Source organism: Pelophylax lessonae (genome assembly GCF_965119305.1).
Source record: "Pelophylax lessonae genome assembly, chromosome: 5".
NCBI classification, from domain to species: Eukaryota; Metazoa; Chordata; class Amphibia; order Anura; family Ranidae; genus Pelophylax; species Pelophylax lessonae.
In genome coordinates this window covers 412,654,827-412,674,163 of record NC_138772.1, presented here as the reverse complement: position 1 = coordinate 412,674,163, position 19,337 = coordinate 412,654,827, and the positions used below count along the sequence as shown (strand labels likewise).

Below are 19,337 nucleotides of genomic sequence, written 5' to 3'. Positions count from 1 at the left end.
CTGAGCGTTTTGCAAAACGCCTGTAGCTAAAAAAAAGTACATGAACTTCTTTTTGAGCTGATTACCAGCGTTTTTAATAGATGTCAATGCCTGCCTCCAAAAACGCCTAAACAAAACGCCTGAAAATCGCGGTAAAAATCGTGGTAAAAAAACGCAGTAAAACGCTATGCACAAGTGTGAATGCAGCGACATGATTTTGCCGCGATTTTGAAGCGACTTTGCCGCGATTTTGAGCAATGGCACAGGGCTATATACCTCAAAACACATTAAAATCATGCTAAAGTAGTGCAGGAACTACTTTGAAGTCGTGCGCACTGATATAAATGGGGCTCATTGAAAATAATGGAAAACGACTTGTCATGCGATTTTGCGGTCCAAAATCCAAAAAAACAAAAAAACAAAAAAGGGATTAATTTATGTCCATTGAACGATTTATCAGTCATTATATGATGGAACGATCGTTTGCTCTCACGACCAAGTGTTTGTTTTTCGAAAAGGAGTTTGAACAATTTTTCGTATAGTGTACGGCCAGCATAAGCCTAACAGTTATCTAACTGTTCCTCAATCTAACTGTTCTTACAGTGTGCTGCACTTTTGAAAAGTCCTGCTTGCTGCATCTTCAGTGCCCTTTTTGAAAAACGCACTAAAACGCATCAAATACGCACAAGTGCGTCTTTTCAGTCACATGTCCATTTTTCACAGACTACCAGGGATGATAACGCGCTTGTAAAACGCATTATATGTTGCATTAAGGCTGCATTCACATGTCAGCGTATTGATCGCGGGCAGAATCACCGCGATTCTGCCCGCGATCCGGAAATCATTGCAAATAGCGGGACGCATGTGCGTTGCCCGTGATTTGCAATAGCACCCCAAACGCTGTGCGATGTTGCTGCGATTTCTGCCTGCCGAATCGCGGTAACATCGCGCAAAAAAATCGTGGGACGCATTACGCTCCAAAGAAGCTCTTGTACTTTTTTGGGCGTAATGCGTCCTGCAATTTTTTCTGCGCAATGTTACTGCAATTCGGCAGGCAGAAATCGTGGCAACATCGCACAGCGTTTGGGGTGCTATTGCAAATCACGGGCAACGCACATGCGTTCCGCGATTTGCAATGATTTCCGGATCGCGGGCGGAATTGCGATCAATACGCTGACATGTGAATGCAGCGTTTTTTTACCGCGATTTTTACCGCGATTTACAGACGTTTTTACAGGCGATTTTTGTGCAGGCGTTTTTAGATTGAATAGAGACCAATGGAAAACACCTGTAATCTGCCCAAAAAGAAGCTCATGTACTTTTTTGAGCGTTGGGCGTTTTGCTCACAGCGTCAAAACGCTCAGATGTGAACAGGGGCCATTGAAATGAATAGGATTTGTCTTGTTGGGCGTTTTGAGAGCTGATCCTAGAGCAGAAAAACTCCCCAAAAACGCCCCAAAACGCCTACTTTTGAACGGAGCCTTAGACTTAACGCAACGCATTAAAAACGCAAACATGGAATAAACGCAAGGCTAAATAATTTGTACTTTTTTGGGCGTAATGCGTCCTGCGATTTTTTCTGCGCGATGTTACCGCAATTCGGCAGGCAGAAATCGCGGCAACATCGCACAGCGTTTGGGGTGCTATTGCAAATCACGGGCAACGCACCGTATTTAGATTGAATAGAGACCAATGGAAAACGCCTGTAATCTGCCCAAAAAGAAGCTCATGTACTTTTTTGAGCGTTGGGCGTTTTGCTCACAGCGTCAAAATGCTCAGATGTGAACAGGGGCCATTGAAATGAATAGGATTTGTCTTTGGAGAGCTGATCCTAGAGCAGAAAAACTCCCCAAAAACGCCCCAAAACGCCTACATGTGAACGGAGCCTTAGACTTAACGCAACGCATTAAAAACGCAGACATGGAATAAACGCAAGGCTAAATAATTTGAGGAGTGAATGGCTTGTTTTTATGTGGTGAGTCTTCCAGGACATGATGCAGAGGGGAAATCAGCTTCCACCAGCCTCCCCTCATGACACAGAAAGTTTGCACATAACATGAGCAGCTTCCACCTCATCCATCTCTAACCTGACAAGGATGTGGGCACAATTTCTGCTTTTTTTGTGTGTGTATATGTGCTCTGAGGAGGGGGCGGGGAGGGATGGGATAAGAGTTTATTTTTTGTCATCTTCAGGAGACAGCTACTCATTCATCCAGATCACAGCTAAAAAAAAAAATAAAAAAAAAAAACTGGTCGCAGAAATTAGCAGTTTCGGCTCAGCAGCAAAGTCGCCAGCCTGTGAAGGCAGAGAGAAATTGACTAATTAGCAATGCGCACTAAAACTTGACGGTTCTTTATAGAGAGAGAGATGAGAGAGGGATGGGGAAAGGGAGGAGGAGGAGGACAAGGGGAGGGGGGGAGGGTTATGGTTCCCCCCTTTCTTTCTTCCAAAGATGTTTGAAATCGCAGTCATTTACGCTCGACAATTTTTACAATAGCCTTGAGCCATAATTTTGCGAGGCTCCTCAGCATCCATCCCCCTTGCATGGTCTCTCTCCACTGGCCATGCACGACCGTTTCTCTCCCCAACCGTGGATTTCCTATTACTCTCGTTACGACTCACTGAGCCCCAGGCCCAAGGATAATGATGTGTTGTTTCTTGGTAGCATAATTTGTCACACGTACATTTTTTTTTCCCTTCTTCTTCTCTTGCAGAAAAGCTCTGCTCATTCTCCCTCTCTCCTTCTCTGCTGCCTCTCGCCTTCTCACAATACTCCTCTTGCTCCTATTTTCTAATTCACCATGATCAAATGATGTACAGCCAAATAAACAGAGTAGTCTGACTGCTGCCTGGAGTTTGGGAAGCGACAAGGGGGCTCCATTCCTTTCCTTCCCCCTCCTCTGGAGCCAGCTGCCATCCCTCGAAAAAGGAACGACGAGTTCCATCGAAAAGCGAAAGTCAGCCTAGACTTTGGCATCTGTTGGCAAGCAGGTAAGTTTGTGGCCTGGTTTGTGTGTGTGTGCGTGCTTTGGGTATCCATGCTTTCTTCTGCTTTCTATAGAGGGGGGGGGGGGTCAATTGTTGCCACTAAACTCTAAAAACAGAAACAATATACAGCCAAAGAATAGGAGGAGGGGGGGGGGGTGGAGAGCAACCGTGTCCAGGGAGATCCTATTGCTAATACACTGGCACATGCCGGAGAAGAGGGGGCCAAAGTAGTATGGGATACTACAAGTGCTATTAACCCCTCAGCCGCAGAGTCGGAACAGGTTACACCTTTAGGTTGATAAAAAAAACATCAGATCAGTTATTAAATAATTAGAAAACCTCTGTATTAAGAATCCTATACTCATAGTTGGTCCAATGGAAGGCAGAAAAAAGGCATTGCAGTCCAGAGAGTAAGGGAAAATGTTACAACAATGAGACCCGAGGCAGATCTGCAGTGCAGCGGGACCGGTAAGGCATCTACATTGAGAGGGTCTCTAATATCCAGGAGAGGGGATGAGCAGCTGAGCCTGGTGACTGCCTCTTCCCTTAAAGCCAGCTGCCAGTCTGGTTGCTTCTTTCTTTCCCAGAGATTCAAACTCAACTTTTCGGCATTTCAGTAGAAACTGAAAAGTCTTTTTTTGTTCTGCTTCTGGCAGAGATGCCTCTGATTGCTTTGAAATTGGTCCAGTGAAGTACAGAAGCCAATGCCTAGGCAAAGAGTTTGTGGTGTCTATTTGTAACATGGATCTAGTAGGGTGAATGTAGGTAAAAGGTATCCCTACTCAATTTAGTTAAGGAATACCAAAAATGGGATGCTAAGTAAGCTGGGAATCGATTGGATGACCAGGACATGGATATTGAAGGATGAACGTAGGAAAGAAGTATCCCTGCTCAGTTTAGTTAAGGAATATCAGAACTGGGATGCTAAGTAATGTGGGAATTGATTGAATGAGCAGGACGTGTATTTAGAAGGGTAAGAGTAGGAAAGAGGTATCCCTAATCTGTTTAGTCAAGGAATACTAGAGCTAGGATGCTAAGTAAACCGGGAATTTATTGGAGTTGTGGGATATGGATTTAGAAAGGTAAAAGTAGAAAAGAATCTGTTTATTCTAGGAATACTAAAATTAGGATGCTAAGTAAACTGGGAATTGATTGAATGACCAGAACGTGGATAAAGAAGGGTGAAGGTAGGAAAGAGGTATCCCTAATCTGTTTACTCTAGGAATACTAAAATTAGGATGCTAAGTAAACTGGGAATTGATTGAATGACCAGAATGTGGATAAAGAATGGTGAAGGTAGGAAAGAGGTATCCCTAATCTGTTTACTCTAGGAATACCCGGATTAGGATGCTTAGTAAACAGGGAATTGATTGGCTGACCAAGACGTGGATAAAGAGGGGTGATAGTAGGAAAGAGGTATCCCTAATCTGTTTACTCTACGAATACCAGGATTGGGATGCTTAGTAAGCCGGGAATTGATTGGCTGACCAAGACGTGGATAAAGAGGGGTGATAGTAGGATAGAGGTATCCCTAATCTGTTTACTCTAAGAATACCAGCATTGGGATGCTTAGTAAGCCCGGAATTGATTGGCTGACAAAGACATTGATAAAGAAGGGTGATAGTAGGAAAGAGGTATCCCTAATCTGTTTACTCTAAGAATACCAGGATTGGGATGCTTAGTAAGCCCGGAATTGATTGGCTGACAAAGACATTGATAAAGAAGGGTGATAGTAGGAAAGAGGTATCCCTAATCTGTTTACTCTAGGAATACCAGGATTGGGATGCTTAGTAAGCCGGGAATTGATTGGCTGACCAAGACGTGGATAAAGAAGGGTGATAGTAGGATAGAGGTATCCCTAATCTGTTTACTCTAGGAATACCAGGATTGGGATGCTTAGTAAGCCGGGAATTGATTGGCTGACCAAGACGTGGATAAAGAGGGGTGATAGTAGGAAAGAGGTATCCCTAATCTGTTTACTCTAGGAATACCAGGATTGGGATGCTTAATAAACCGGGAATTGATTGGCTGACCAAGACGTGGATAAAGAAGGGTGATAGTAGGAAAGAGGTATCCCTAATCTGTTTACTCTAGGAATACCAGGATTGGGATGCTTAGTAAGCCGGGAATTGATTGGCTGACCAAGACGTGGATAAAGAAGGGTGAAGGTAGGAAAGAGGTATCCCTAATCTGTTTACTCTAGGAATACCAGGATTGGGATGCTTATTAAGCCAGGAATTAATTGGCTAACCAATATGTGGATAAAGAAGGGTGAAAGTAGGAAAGAGGTATAACTAATTTTTTTACTCTAGGAATACCAGAATTAGGATGCTAAGTAAACTGGGAATTGACTAGGACGCCTGCAGTTTTGGTATTTATGTATGTTACAAGCAAAAGTGTGCTGTGTGATCAATGGTCGAGATGTTAAAGGAACGGAACACAGGGCTGCTATTTATTCATGAGAGCAAGCGTAAAATTATATATTTTCACCATAAGCAAGTAATTAGTTACAGAGATTGGGTTAAATAACCATATATGTATAGGTCCATTACTAGTAAAATGCGCTGCTGCTAAGTCGATACCCCTGGGCAACCTTATCCTGGTTAGGGGCAATAACTGACAGATGAGTTCCAGGGGAATATACAGTTCCATCAGATAGCAGTTCAAGCGACAGTTTCATAGTGATAGACAGTTCAGCATCCTTACTAGGAATGAATAGGAGGGACCACCTCTCTGATCACACCTAAACTTAGAAGTAACTGAAACATTTCAAAGTTGTGGGCAGCTTGAAGAGCTGTTGGAATGCTCAGATAACTACGCTCTCCTCAGTGTCTTCAACGTCAGTTAGTAAAGCAAGCTGTTGGGAAACTGTCACAGGATTGTCAGTTGATCACATCCTGATGTTTTTCTCCTTATTGACCAGAAAAACAAATCAGCTTTGTCAGTATACTGTACATTATTACAAGTCCTGTAAATATTTCAGACTTTTACAAGAATTTCCCCAACTCCAGATCTGCATTTGGGTTATGTTTAATCAAACAGTTTGAATACAAGTATGTTCTTGTTGTTTTTCCTATTCGGCCAAGCGTAACTGGGTGAACTGTGTTTTTGCAGCTTGTATTTGGTACATGTTTGTGAGAAACTTCAAATGTTACTCGGGACAGTGAAATCATCAGCAATGTAAATAGGTATAAACTATCTAACTGGTTCTTTTATGTATTTATGGAATTTGGAGTATCCATCGCGCTTACTTGGAAAGTTAATATTCTGCTGGTTGCCCTGGTGGTTTGTCAAAAGCTGCCATGTACATTTTTTATTGATTGTTGAATTTTCCTATAGATACCATGTCCTACTGTATCTATAGTTTATTATGGCTTCAAAAATGATATTTCCCCCTGAGTGCTGTTGATTTTTCCAGGACCTGTACAAAAAAAATGGTAAAGTTGATTATTTTGCTGTCCTGACTTGTATTGTTAACTTTTCCAGAAATGTTTAAAAAGTGGAGTTCCCATTTAAACAATGTGCTGTCAGGTTTAGGTTTGATATAAAAAGTCTATACAAATAAAAACCAGTCATATTGTCGAAAATAGGATCTTTGTAGTGATAAGGCAAAGCTAAAGTTTCTCAAGGATATATATAGTTATTTTAATACTTTAATAATACTGTACATGTACATATAAAAAGTAGAAAATGTAAATAGTGTCCATAAAATAAAAACACAACCCACACAAATACCACCAAGCTACCTGATGGCAGTACTGTTCTTGGATGTCTGGAAATCCTCTGGGTTGTTCTTTCCTGTTAGCTGTGATATCACGGGAGAGAAAAAGCAGGACACTTTGAATAGGATGCCTAATAAAAAAATTAAAAAAAAGATAATTTAATCTGTGTTATTGCCCTGTGGGTTCCTGTTTTATGGAAAATCTTTTATTTTGTTATTTAGACAGTCATGACACTTTTTTTTGTTCATAGTGTTAAAGAAATTCAGTCTAACACAACTTCTATGTTGCACAATCCAATTATTCCTGTTATAAATATGACAACTGGGATATTCTCTATATCTATTACTGAATGTTTTAATGCCATTTTTTTTTTTTGCTTTAGGTTTTATCAACAGGTAGAACGTGAGGCCGGCCATGTCCAGATCGGGGGACAGGACTTCTACATTTGACCCGAGCCATAGTGACAATCTGCTGCATGGTTTGAACCTCCTGTGGCGAAAGCAGCTCTTTTGCGACGTGACATTGACTGCACAAGGACAGCAGTTCCACTGCCATAAAGCAGTGCTTGCATCCTGCTCCCAGTACTTCAGATCTCTCTTTTCCAGCCACCCTGTCCAGGATGGTCTGTCTTCTGTTCCAAAGGATCAGCAACAGCAGTCAGAGGAACCTGGGACACCCTCCTCCTCCCCTGATGATAGGCTGCTGGTCAGCCCCAGGGCCATAAATAACCTGGTATTGCAAGGCTGTTCTTCAATTGGGCTGCGTTTGGTGCTGGAGTATCTCTATACAGCAAATGTAACCTTGTCTTTAGATACAGTGGAGGAGGTATTATCTGTCAGTAAAATCTTGCACATCCCTCAGGTCACAAAGCTTTGTGTACAGTTTCTTAATGATCAAATCTCAGTGCAGAACTACAAGCAGGTGTGCAAAATTGCTGCCTTGCATGGCCTGGAGGAAACCAAGAAGCTGGCCAATAAGTATCTGGTGGAGGATGTGTTGCTGCTCAATTTTGAAGAGATGCGTTCCATGCTGGACTCTTTGCCACCCCCAGTGGAGTCTGAGCTCGCTCTCTTTCAGATGTCTGTACTATGGCTGGAACATGACAGGGAAACACGCATGCAGTATGCGCCAGATTTGATGAAAAGGCTTCGCTTTGCTCTCATCCCAGCTCCAGAGCTGGTGGAAAGGGTGCAATCAGTGGACTTTATGAGGACTGACCCTGTATGCCAAAAGTTACTGCTGGATGCTATGAACTACCACCTGATGCCTTTCAGACAGCACTGCAGGCAGAGCTTGGCCAGCAGGTGAGGCCTTTCTTTATATGTTTCCAATACTAGCCACACCAGCATAGTCTTTTATGCAAACCTGAAGTGTAAAGCACTCACCTAACTTAGTGCTGCCATCATATAAGTAAGACTAACAACATACTAAGGTCCCGAATGATGCACAAATAACTCTGAGCCAACATTCTGAAAGCCAGGCACCCCCTAATTTCTTACCCTCACTAATGCCCAGTGTGGCTACCCATAACATAATGGGTGAGAAATTAGGTTTATGATGTGCTGAGGGGGAAACTCAACCCATGTTAACCAGTGCATTTATATCAAACTCAGACCTGACATACAGCCACCCAGGGGTGTCACCTATATTCTGACAGCACTAGATTTGTATTTCAGGTTTGCTATAATTGCGCCATTGTCATTTCACAAGTGATTAACAGCTGTAGTTGACTTTCTAAGATTCAGTCTAATGTGACCCCATTAAAATATATTGCTACGGTAATTTTTAAAGGTTCATTGAGCCAGAGACTGAAGTCATATTCTGTATTTGGTGGACATGAGCGAGTTTGATTATCTGCTTCCTATGTTTATTAGGGATTTTGGCAGTAAGGCCTTGCCACCTAAACTTCTATATCTGATGTAGCCATTGTAGCCTACTGTTCGTGTTCCTCTATTTATTTTACATTTATATAATATGGGGAATGCAACAGTGACTGCAAGAAATAAACTAGTGGGTGTAGGGCCTCATGCATATTGGACGTTTTTAACACTGCTTTTAGGGGCTTCTGTCGAATTTCTTTCTGCCTCTAAACAACCCTGCATGTTAGCCTCTGTGTACATACACGTCCAGGCGTTTAGAGGCAGGGGTGTTTAGCGGCAAAAAAAAAAAAAATAGAGCATCCAGGAGCAGCTGTATTTTGGCACAAAAAACACTTGATGAGCCTAAACGCTTTACATGCATTTACAGGATTCAAGCGTTTTTTTTTCTGACAAAACTCTTCTGCTGGCAGGAGGAAAGGCATCTAGGAAAGATGGCCAAATTCACTGTTTACATGAGGCCTAAATCAGTCACTACTAGCTAAAAGATGCATTTTGGGTGGACTGCCCCTTGTCCCTAAATGAAACATTTTATACAGTATACAGTATACAAATCATTGCTTCAGCAATTTTCTTTACATGCTGTTTAACACTGTTTATGCTCTTCTAACAATGTGTCTCAATAAGTCTAGGTTCACATCTGCGTGTTCAAATTCGTGCAGGCACAGCAGCCCATTCGTTTGAATGGGCTGCTGTATCTGTGGGAAATGCAGGGAAAAGGTCCCCAACCCTTTTTTGAAACTTCTTTGGCACCATGTGGTTCTGCGTGATTCTGGACATGAAAAAATGCACCATATTTTCCATTGCATGGGGGTTCCATTAAAACTTAACAGCAGCACGTTTTGGCTGCGGGTGCCTGTAGGTTCGGGACGTGTGCCATTTACACACATTCCCGCACCTGCAAAAGTGTGAACTTACTGTAACATTTGTTGTGTATGTCATGTCCTCCTGCAATGTGATCCCCTAAGGGATTAATGGGAAAGCCAGAAGGAAGGGAAAGTGAAAAATAGATTTATTCTGTGTATCAGTTTTTTTTTTTTTTTTTTAACTTTGGATAGAGTGGGGAGAAACTAGAATTCCTGTCAGATTTTACTGCTTTCAGAGGTTTGAGAGAATTCTTCACTTCCTGTCTGGTGAAAAGGTTCTCTTCAGGACAGGAAGTGAGGGAAAATCTGAAAAAACTGAACTCCACTTAGCAGTAAAACCTGACAGGAAATCTAGCATTTCCCCATTCTGTCTAAAACACTAAAAAGTTTGGGCCTAGATACACTTTAAAGTAATATTCTAGCCTAGACTTTTCCCACAGGCTAAAATGAATTTTTTGGTGGTGATTGACTGTTGATTCTTTTTTGTATGTTTCTTGAAATGGAAAATAAAGAGTTGAAAGGGTTTTCCCCCTTAATGACCAGGCCATTTTTTGCGATACGGCACTGGGTTATTTACTGGACAATTGCGCAGTTGTGCGATGCTGTACCCAAATAAAATTGATGTCCTTTTTTTTCCCCACAAATAGAGTTTTAGTTTGGTGGTATTTGATCACATGTGCGATTTTTATTTTTTGCGCTATAAACGAAAAAAGGGCGACAATTCTGGAAAAAAAACAATATTTTTCACTTTCTGCTTTATAACATTCCTAAAAAATTTTAAAAATCTAATTTTTTCATAATTTTAGGCCAATTTATATTCTGCTACTGATACTGTAATAATGACACTGGCAGTGAAGAGGTTAACCCAAGGGCGATCAAAGGGTTAAATGTGTGCCTAGGGGGTGTTTTCTAACTCTGAGGGGGGTGGGCTTGTGAAATCAATACAGAGACATGTGTTCCTAAATAGGAGGAACACAGGAGCTCTGTACTGATTCCTGGGAGAACAACGGTCTGCTGTGTTTACAACAGCAGACCGCTGTTTTCTCCTCATGGGGAGCGATTGTTGCTGCCTGGTGGCAATTGCAGCCGCCGGCCCCGTGAATTGGCTTCCCTGCTGGAAAGTGGGCACGTGTGTGCCTCTGGCGGCACGCTCGCACCCCTAGGATGGCTCCTGCGAACCGCAGTACAGGTACTGCGATTCGCAGGAACCTGTCAACCTGCCAACGTACAACTGCAGTGATTAAAAATGTCCCCTTCCCCCTCCTAAGATCTATGCAGGGGAGGGGAGGAAGCACTGACAATAGATGGGCCATGGAAGTCTATGGGTGATGTCACCCCTCAGGCATTCTCACCCGTTGTTGAGCGCTCTCTCCTCTCCCCTGCAGCTGCTGCTGGCTGTCACTAGCGATCATGTGACTGGACTGGAGTGGGCTGAAAATAGGTAAGTATATACATCTTTTCTACACAGGTTAGTCAGCATAGTTAGGAAGGGAGAAGGGACATTTTAAAGACTACTTAGGTTGAGGCTTTAATTCTACGTATTATAATAAAACAGTGAAGGGATCTTTCTCCACACATTCATTGGTGGTGAATCACTCACTGTCTTTTAAAACCTGTAGGATAAAGGCCTAGTCTCCAGTGTAGCCTGTGATCTTCCTGCAGCTCACCATTTCTCCACTAATGACTTATATGGCTAATTCTTCACTGTGCCTCTATGTGAGCCTGAGCCAAACGTTCCTGTCCCCCCCCCCCCCCCCCACAGCACAGCTCTCCAGTGAGCGTGGAGGGGGGAAGGGGAGGGCATTGAGCAATGGCATCTTAAAAGCATTAAAGCGGAGTTCCACCCATTTTATTTAGTCACTTTCTATCATCTACCCTTTAAGCATACATTTCACGATGTAAATTTTTTTTTTTTTTTGTTATGCAAATACCTTTTTTTCTCATTTTTGCTGCAGCTCGGAAGGTGGCCGCCTAGCGATTATGTCACTAGGCGATTTGCAAGGGCTTCTGGGATAGCAGCGTCATGTATCCCAGGAATCCTTGCGAATCGCCTACTGATGAAATCTCACATTTTTTCCGGTCTTCTGATTGACAGGTTGCTATAGCAATGAGGCCAGAACTTCATTGCTATAACAACCAGTCAGGAAGAGGGAGAACCGCGCAGTGACATTACTGCGAAGGCACAGGCGCGAGATCGGGACATGCATCCCGGAAATGAATACAGGAGGGCTTCAGATGCCCACAGCTAAAATGGAACCTGCCTGCTTCCGAGATCTGGTCAGTAATAAAATATTTTTAAATAAACTAAAACTCATAGGACTTTTTACAAATGTTAATGTACTTGTTTAGACAAATACAGAGGCGTCTTTAGATAAAAAATTGTTTGGGGGACTGGAGCTCCGCTTTAAAGGGCCCCAGGCAATGCAGTGCACTGGGGCCCTGCCTACACAATCACCTACGAGAATAAAAATGCAAAATATTGATAAGGCTATATTTATTGGTACAGCAGTGCCAAGCTATAGACAGCTTCCAAGTTCAGCGGCTGGGGACATACACACGAACGGGAGTCAGTCTTGACTGTCCTGTGTGTGCCTGTTCCCATGGAGGCGGACAGGCATTCCTGCAGTTGTGGGCTCCCCCTCCACAGCCCAAGTGGCCTGACAGCAGCGCAGGGCCAACAGGCGCTTGCCACCTGCTAAGTTTGGCGGTGGGATGGACACGGAAATCAGGACTAATGCTTTGCTGGGGCTGGGTCGCTGGGCAGGTTGGGCCCTCCGGGCAAGTGGGGCCCCCGGGCAACTTCCCAGCGCGCCCATTTGGTAAGATGTCCCTGGCGTTGAGCAGAGAGCGGTGAATGATAGTCACCAGCTCTCTGCTCACGGAGCTCTGAGAACCAAGCGAGCAGCAGTGTTTGATCGCTCGGTTCTCGGTCTTAGACCTGGCGGAGGACAGATACAGTATTGGACCAATGCTGCATCCACCTAGGGTAAGTATGATTCTTAAAAAAAATCCAAAACTTTTTTTTAAGCTGAATTAACAATTTTTAAATGTTCTCTGTAACATTTTTGAGATCAGGTCCAATTTTTTAGCATAAAGTAATTAGGGTTTATTTGAAAGAGCAATTTATAAAATTAGTAGATATATTGCAGGGATCCTCAAACTACGGCCCTCCAGCTGTTGCAGAGCTACACATCCCATGAGGCATTGTAAAATTCTGATATTCACAGACATGACTAGGCATGATGGGAATTGTAGTTCCTGAACAACTAGAGGGCCAAAGACCTCTGATATATTGTATATATATGTAAATCTACCCCCCATAGGAGCTGTTATTAGCTAGTTCTTCCCCAAAAGTACAGAGGCTGGCTGTTCCTGCAAACACCAGTCCATTCACACTGGCTCCAATAACACAGTCTAGGGCAGGGATATGCTAACTGTGGCCCTCCAGCTTTTGCAGAACTACAAGTCCCATGAGGCATAGCAAGACTCTGACAGCCACAAGCATGAAACCCAGAGGCAGAGGCATGATGGGACTCATAGTTTTGCAACAGATGGAGGGCCACAGTTTGCATATCCCTGGTCTAGGGGATGTCTTTTTTAATATTTATTGCTTGAAGAAACTGGAACAGGAGAGGGCCTGGGATACTCCAAAAACATTAACACATAGCAATTAGAGGACAATCTTCTCCATAAGTAAGCGTGATTGTTGGACAATCTGAGCCCTCAAAGCTGAAGACTATGATGCAATTTTCTGAGCAGTCTAAGGCTTCACAGCTGAGGACATCTTTGGCATCTAATTGCCTTGCTCCTCTGCATAACTACTGGTAGCCAATGCAATTTAGGGTCATCACTCACAAGTCCCCAAGACAGCTGCCACCTCCTAGCTTCGGTCCAGTGAGTGAGCCAGTCCTTCTCCAGACCAGATCTCTTGTGGTGAGGTCCTGCAACCACTTGTGGTGAGGTCAGCTTCCAGGAAAATCTATCCAGGCCCTCAGCCCTGACATCGCTGAGGCTTCTGGAACAGCTACACAGTCCATGTGCTGCCTGAGTGTAGCAACCCCTTCTGATTTTGGAACCCTCATGGGGAGAGAGAACCCAGCTCCCCAGTACTTCAGACTATTTATCACCTTTCTAGGTGTCCTTCTGGACACCCCTCTACAGGGATTGGTTGCAGCATGATAACTATTCAGGCTGGTTGTTTGCATCTCCCTTCCTAAGCTCTGGAAACGTTTCCCTGAGGCAGGGGAAGCAATTAAACTCCCAGCCAGTGAAACCCTGAACAGACCAGGACAAACCACCATCGCTCCCTTGAATACAAAGGAGCCAAAAATTAAATGTACCTAGCATTCTACGCTAGGTGGGTGCTACATATAAAAATGACAAAGTGGCAGAAATTTATAAAGAGTTAAAGACAATTCGAGGATGAGACTCATTCCTATGTATGGCTGGTTTTCTGTTACTTGTCCTATTAATGACTATATAGCCACGTTTAGGCCTTCTACACTCAAATATCCAAAAGGAACACTCAGTATTACACTAAAATGTAAAAATGAATGCCTTCATAATAATGAGTGCTCATAAAAGCAAAATGCATTTTGTAAAAACTATTGGGAACTACAGCATTATGCCAGTTACCAGTGCTGCCAATGGCTGCAGTGCTAAATCATTTTACACAAATGCCCAGGTGTATGCCAGCACATTTCAGTCCTGTGCATTTAATTGTAAAGTGCACATGTAATGAGAAAAATATGTGGGCTGCCATTGCTGACCCTTTGTAAAAATACTAGTTTCCTGTCTGTCCCTGGCCTTGTTACTTTGATGAATTGATTTTGGACAAGCATGCATATAACAAAAGTGAGAGACGTTGGAACTCCTAATCTGCATACTTGTTCCAAGTGACTCAGAAAGTAACGAAGGCACAGGATTAACATAGCCAGGCAAACTGTATTTTCAGAAGTCACCAACAGCAACCTCAATGCTCTCACAACAGGTTTATTTTAAAGCTGATTTCCAGGGCAAAGAAAAATCATGTATTGCAGTGGGGCTTCCACTGCACTGCAAGGGTTAAAAGCTCATAGGGTACCAGTAAAAAGGACTTTTACTTACCGAATCCCTCAATCCCGCAGGCTCCCTCCATATAAAAAGATGCACCCCCTGCAGTCTCTTCTCTAAGGGACTCCGGTCTTTATACTCACTCTTTCATCACCATGTACTATGAATGGTACATGAGGATACCAAGAGATCGCCCTGGAGTATCAGGGAGAAGAGGAGAGTGCTGGCTGCCGGGCAAGCCAGGGACTAGGTTAGTAAAAGTCCTTGTTACTGGTACCCTGGAAATAAACTAGCATTTAACCCTTTCAGTGCAGGGGGATTTTTCTTTTCCCCAGAGTTCAGCTTTAAAGTGGAGTTCCACCCGTTTGTTGTGTTTATTAAAAATCAGCAGCTACAAAAAGTGTATCTGCTGACTTTTAATAAACACACACTCACGTGTCCCACGGTCCAGCAATGTGGCAAGCGGGAGCCTTGGTTCCTTACCCTCTTCTCCCCGCGGCACCAGCATCTCTAATGTGGGCACTCGGATGTGACAGCTTGCGGCTTCACAGCCGGATGGTCACTGCGCATGGGCAAGTTGCGCTGCGCATCCTGAGTGGATAAAAAATAATAAAATGGACCAAATCCTGCTATTGAGTGCACCTCCATCCCAATTGTATACAAAAAGAAAAACAGTTGCCCAGCGGTACTTTAATTGAGGTGGACACAATAGTCACTGATGGTAAATGTATCAAATTTATTGAGTAAAACAACATGCAAGGTAATATAGCATATACCAATATCCGAACATGGACATAATTACATTGCATAGTATTGCAAGATAGCATATGACATGACAATATCAGTATGCAAACATATACATCTTGTATTTGAACTTGACGCGTTTCATGGGTCGTATTGCCCAATCGTCAGGAGTGAATGTATAGAGGCATGTCTGAAAAACAAATGTAATATATACAATGTTGTTTGGTTACCATGCAAAGTAGTGGCTGAAGAGTATGGGTACTCAAACATGCGGCAACACTGTTTCAAGCTGGTGTGGTTGTCACGTGAGTATGGCATCTCCCCACTTGGGTTCTTCTGTTTGAGTACACATACTTTTCAGCCACTACTTTGCATGGTAACCAAACAATGTTGTATATATTACATTTGTTATGGAGATTCACCCTCTCTATTTGTCCTGTTTACCATTATCAATGAAAGTGAATGTAAAAGAAAATCCCACATTTTGACCTGGAGTTCCCCAAGGAATTCCCTTAATTTGCAGGGATTTTCTCTGACTTCCTGTTTGGCTATGGGACAGAAATGAAGGAAATCTCCAAAATGGGACACGGATGGCAAAAAAATAAATATGACAGGGGTTATAACCCTCCCTTGCTCTATCCAAAATGAAAGAAAAAAAAAAGCTTTGCCTATAGTTCTAATTTAACCCTGCATTATTCCAAACTGTTCTTTTTTTATTGTTTCTTACTCCTGATCTCTGTTCTTTGTGCATTACATACTACTGATCCCTGCACTCTATGCTTTACTTACTCCTGACCTCTACACTCTGTATGTTACTTACTCCTGACCGCTACACTCTGTATGTTACTTACCCCTGACCTCTACACTCTGTATGTTACTTACCCCTGACCTCTACACTCTGTATGTTACTTACTCCTGACCTCTACACTCTGTATGTTACTTACCCCTGACCTCTACACTCTGTATGTTACTTACTCCTGACCTCTACACTCTGTATGTTACTTACTCCTGACCGCTACACTCTGTATGTTACTTGCTCCTGACCTCTACACTCTGTATGTTACTTACTCCTGACCGCTACACTCTGTATGTTACTTACTCCTGACCTCTACACTCTGTATGTTACTTACTCCTGACCTCTACACTCTGTATGTTACTTACTCCTGACCTCTACACTCTGTATGTTACTTACTCCTGATCTCTGTGCTCTGTCCATTATGCTTTCCTGACCTCTGTGCTCTATGTCTTACTTACTCCTGATCCCTGTACTCCATGCATATCTCCTGTCTGGGGGATAAAACATATCAAGAGCAACTTCAGGAAGTTATTATGTACAGTGGAGGAAAGAAATGGAAGGGGAGACATGAGTGAAACCTTTAAATACATCAAGAGGGTGAATAAGGTTCAGCAGGGCAGTATTTTCAATATGAAAGCCAAATCAAGAACACTGAGACATGACCTCAAACTAACTGGAACTCAAAACTTACCTTAGAACTTCATATTTTACCAAAAGGGTAGTTGATGCTTGTAATAGACTTCCAGCAGAGGTATTGAGCCAGTCAACAGTAAATGGCTTCAGACATGCTTGGGACAAACATAGATGTATACTCAGACAAAAAAAGTTAAAGAAATATAAAATAGGGACAGACGCAATGGATCACCCATGTTTTTTCTGCAGTCACTTTTCTATCTTTCTATGCATTATGCACTTCTGACCCCTGCACTTCATGCAATATATACTCTGACCCCTGCATTTAATGCAATATATTCTCTGACCCCTGCACTTAATGCATTACTTGCACCTGACCCCTGCTTTACACAGTCATGATCCCTGCACTCTGTGTGTTAAATACTCTTCACCCATAGCAAAGTTGGCTCAAGTTGTATTTAACCACACTTCTTTAAGCCCCTCCCACTGTTACTGCAATCTGACCACCAAATGCTACATGTGCCGCATTTCTTTCTCTACTCATGATGCCCAAGGCCTTATGCCTTGGATTTATGCCCCTTGTTTCAAAAGTCTGTCACTAATTATTTTAGGGCCTGTGAAAAATGAGGGTGTGGTTTTGTGGGTGTGATTACTTTTGGGGTGTTGTTAAAAGTGAGTGCAGTCAGTAGGGCATCCCAGGCTTTCATTTTGGGAATCTGGCAACCTTATGCTAATGGAATGACAATACGCCATAAAATAACTTTTACATTGTGTATTCTGCTATAACACTTTTATAAGTGGAACAAAAGTTGGAATAAACTCACCCTCTCTCCAGTAAACCCTTGCTGGCTCCAATCATTTTCTCCCCAGCTTCTTCTGGATGCAAGGCTTTCAGTTATCTTCATTGGCTGGTGGGGAAATAATGTTGTTCCCACGCATGCGCACAGGAGTTCATTCATTCTGGCATCAAAGTGTGCCAACAGTGTACACTAAGCTGCACATGTGTGACTCAGTGTACATTCTATAGAAGATTGCAAACAGGCAGGTAAGCTTATAAAGAGCCTGCTTAATCACAAATTTTCAGTTTGTTTACTTTAGTTCCTCTTTTAAAAAAAATCAAGCATATCCATCTTACTCTGTGCCTATTATAGTATTCATAAAGTGTAACTCCAACTTTGTGAAGAAGAAACCCTTTTTTGAAAAAAACCCTTTGTGAAGAAAAAACCCTCAGGCTCCTTTCACACGGCCGCTCCGTGTGAAAGGTCCGCTGCGAGACTTTTTTTTTTTTTTTTTCCACGGAGCGGATGACATTTCTGTCATCCGCTCCGTGTGCCCGCATATCATCCCATCCGTTTGCGGATGATATGCGGACATGATGTAAGTATATGGCACTGCGGAGGTCAGCGGATGACACCGTTGACATCCGATTTTCCTTCCTTTCCGTTTTTTACACGGAAGGAAAAATGGGGTTCTGTTCCATTCGTAAAAACGGAACAGAACTGACAGGAGGAAAATCGGGTGTCAGCGGATGGTATTCCGCTGACACCCGCAGTGCCATTCACTTACATTATGTCCGCAAATCATCCGCAAACGGATTGGATGATTTGCAGACACACGGAGCGGCCGTGTGAAAGGACCCTCAGAGGGTTCTATATTGTTTTTGCATTGATTTTGGCAAATATTTTGCAGATTGCCTGTCTCTGGTTCCTTCTAAAATACCTCACCAAAAATAAAAATACTATTTTAAGGAATTAAGGGATGCCTGTAATATGGCTTGTAGCTAAGTGCAAAGTCAATCAGGCAGGCAAAAAATCCGGGGGTCTTTTGTACACATGAAGTATACTGAACCCACCCAATCTACAATATGCAGAGTAAGATGCACTGTTTTTTTTTTCTCTTAATTAAATTATATATATATATATATATATATATATATATATATATATATATATAATATAATATAAAACATATACAAAATTTCGTAATGGATAGCAGACTTTTATATATATATATATATATATATATATATATATATATATGAAAGTCTGCTATTTATTACTAATACAAAAATAAACCTGGTTTTGACTTTCTGCTTTGCTGCTGCAGGCATTTCCACACATTTTCAAACTATTCTGCATTTTTATTTGTTTGGTTCTTATTAATCATTGTCCAGTCACAGTAGAGTTTACATATTATGTAAACAATGACTGTGATTCATCTCCTTAGACCAGTAGTATTTCACAGAAAATTGAATTCACAACATAGCAGTAAAACAGATTCATGACTTTGATTGGATATTACTGTCATGTTATTTCTGAATGATTGTGATTCCAGTTACTATTGGGTTCATTATTAGATTTACAGTATGTTACTAACTCACAGCAAGGACATGATTTACAGTGTATACCTGCCACAGTCTGTAATGTGTAATATGTTGTTTAGCACGTTATCAGTGCTGATGATTAATATTGAGTTACTGTACCATTACATACATATATTTGACACTACTTATTCAGAAGTATCGTATCATCTGAGACTATGGCTGATTTCCTTACTACACGTAGTCGAATAACTAGATCATATGTTTTAGGAACTTTGCAAAATCTGCATCTGGCAGGCAGATTCTGAACAAGTCAGATGATTAACAATAATCTACACCTCAACATTTTATCTATTCCC

At 42.3% G+C, this 19,337-nt stretch overlaps 1 protein-coding gene across 1 annotated transcript in view; it reads left to right on the top strand.

Annotated features, from left to right (window-relative positions):
- Positions 1-2,440: 2,440 nt before the first annotated feature.
- The window catches only part of KLHL14 (kelch like family member 14), a 125,343-nt gene continuing 108,446 nt past the window's right edge, over positions 2,441-19,337 (top strand). Inside the window, exons 1-2 of the mRNA XM_082258522.1 lie at positions 2,441-2,971; positions 7,073-7,994. Of these exons, the coding sequence (XP_082114648.1) occupies positions 7,105-7,994 (890 nt within the window). The 5' untranslated portion in view covers positions 2,441-2,971; positions 7,073-7,104. The remainder of the gene's footprint in view (positions 2,972-7,072; positions 7,995-19,337) is intronic.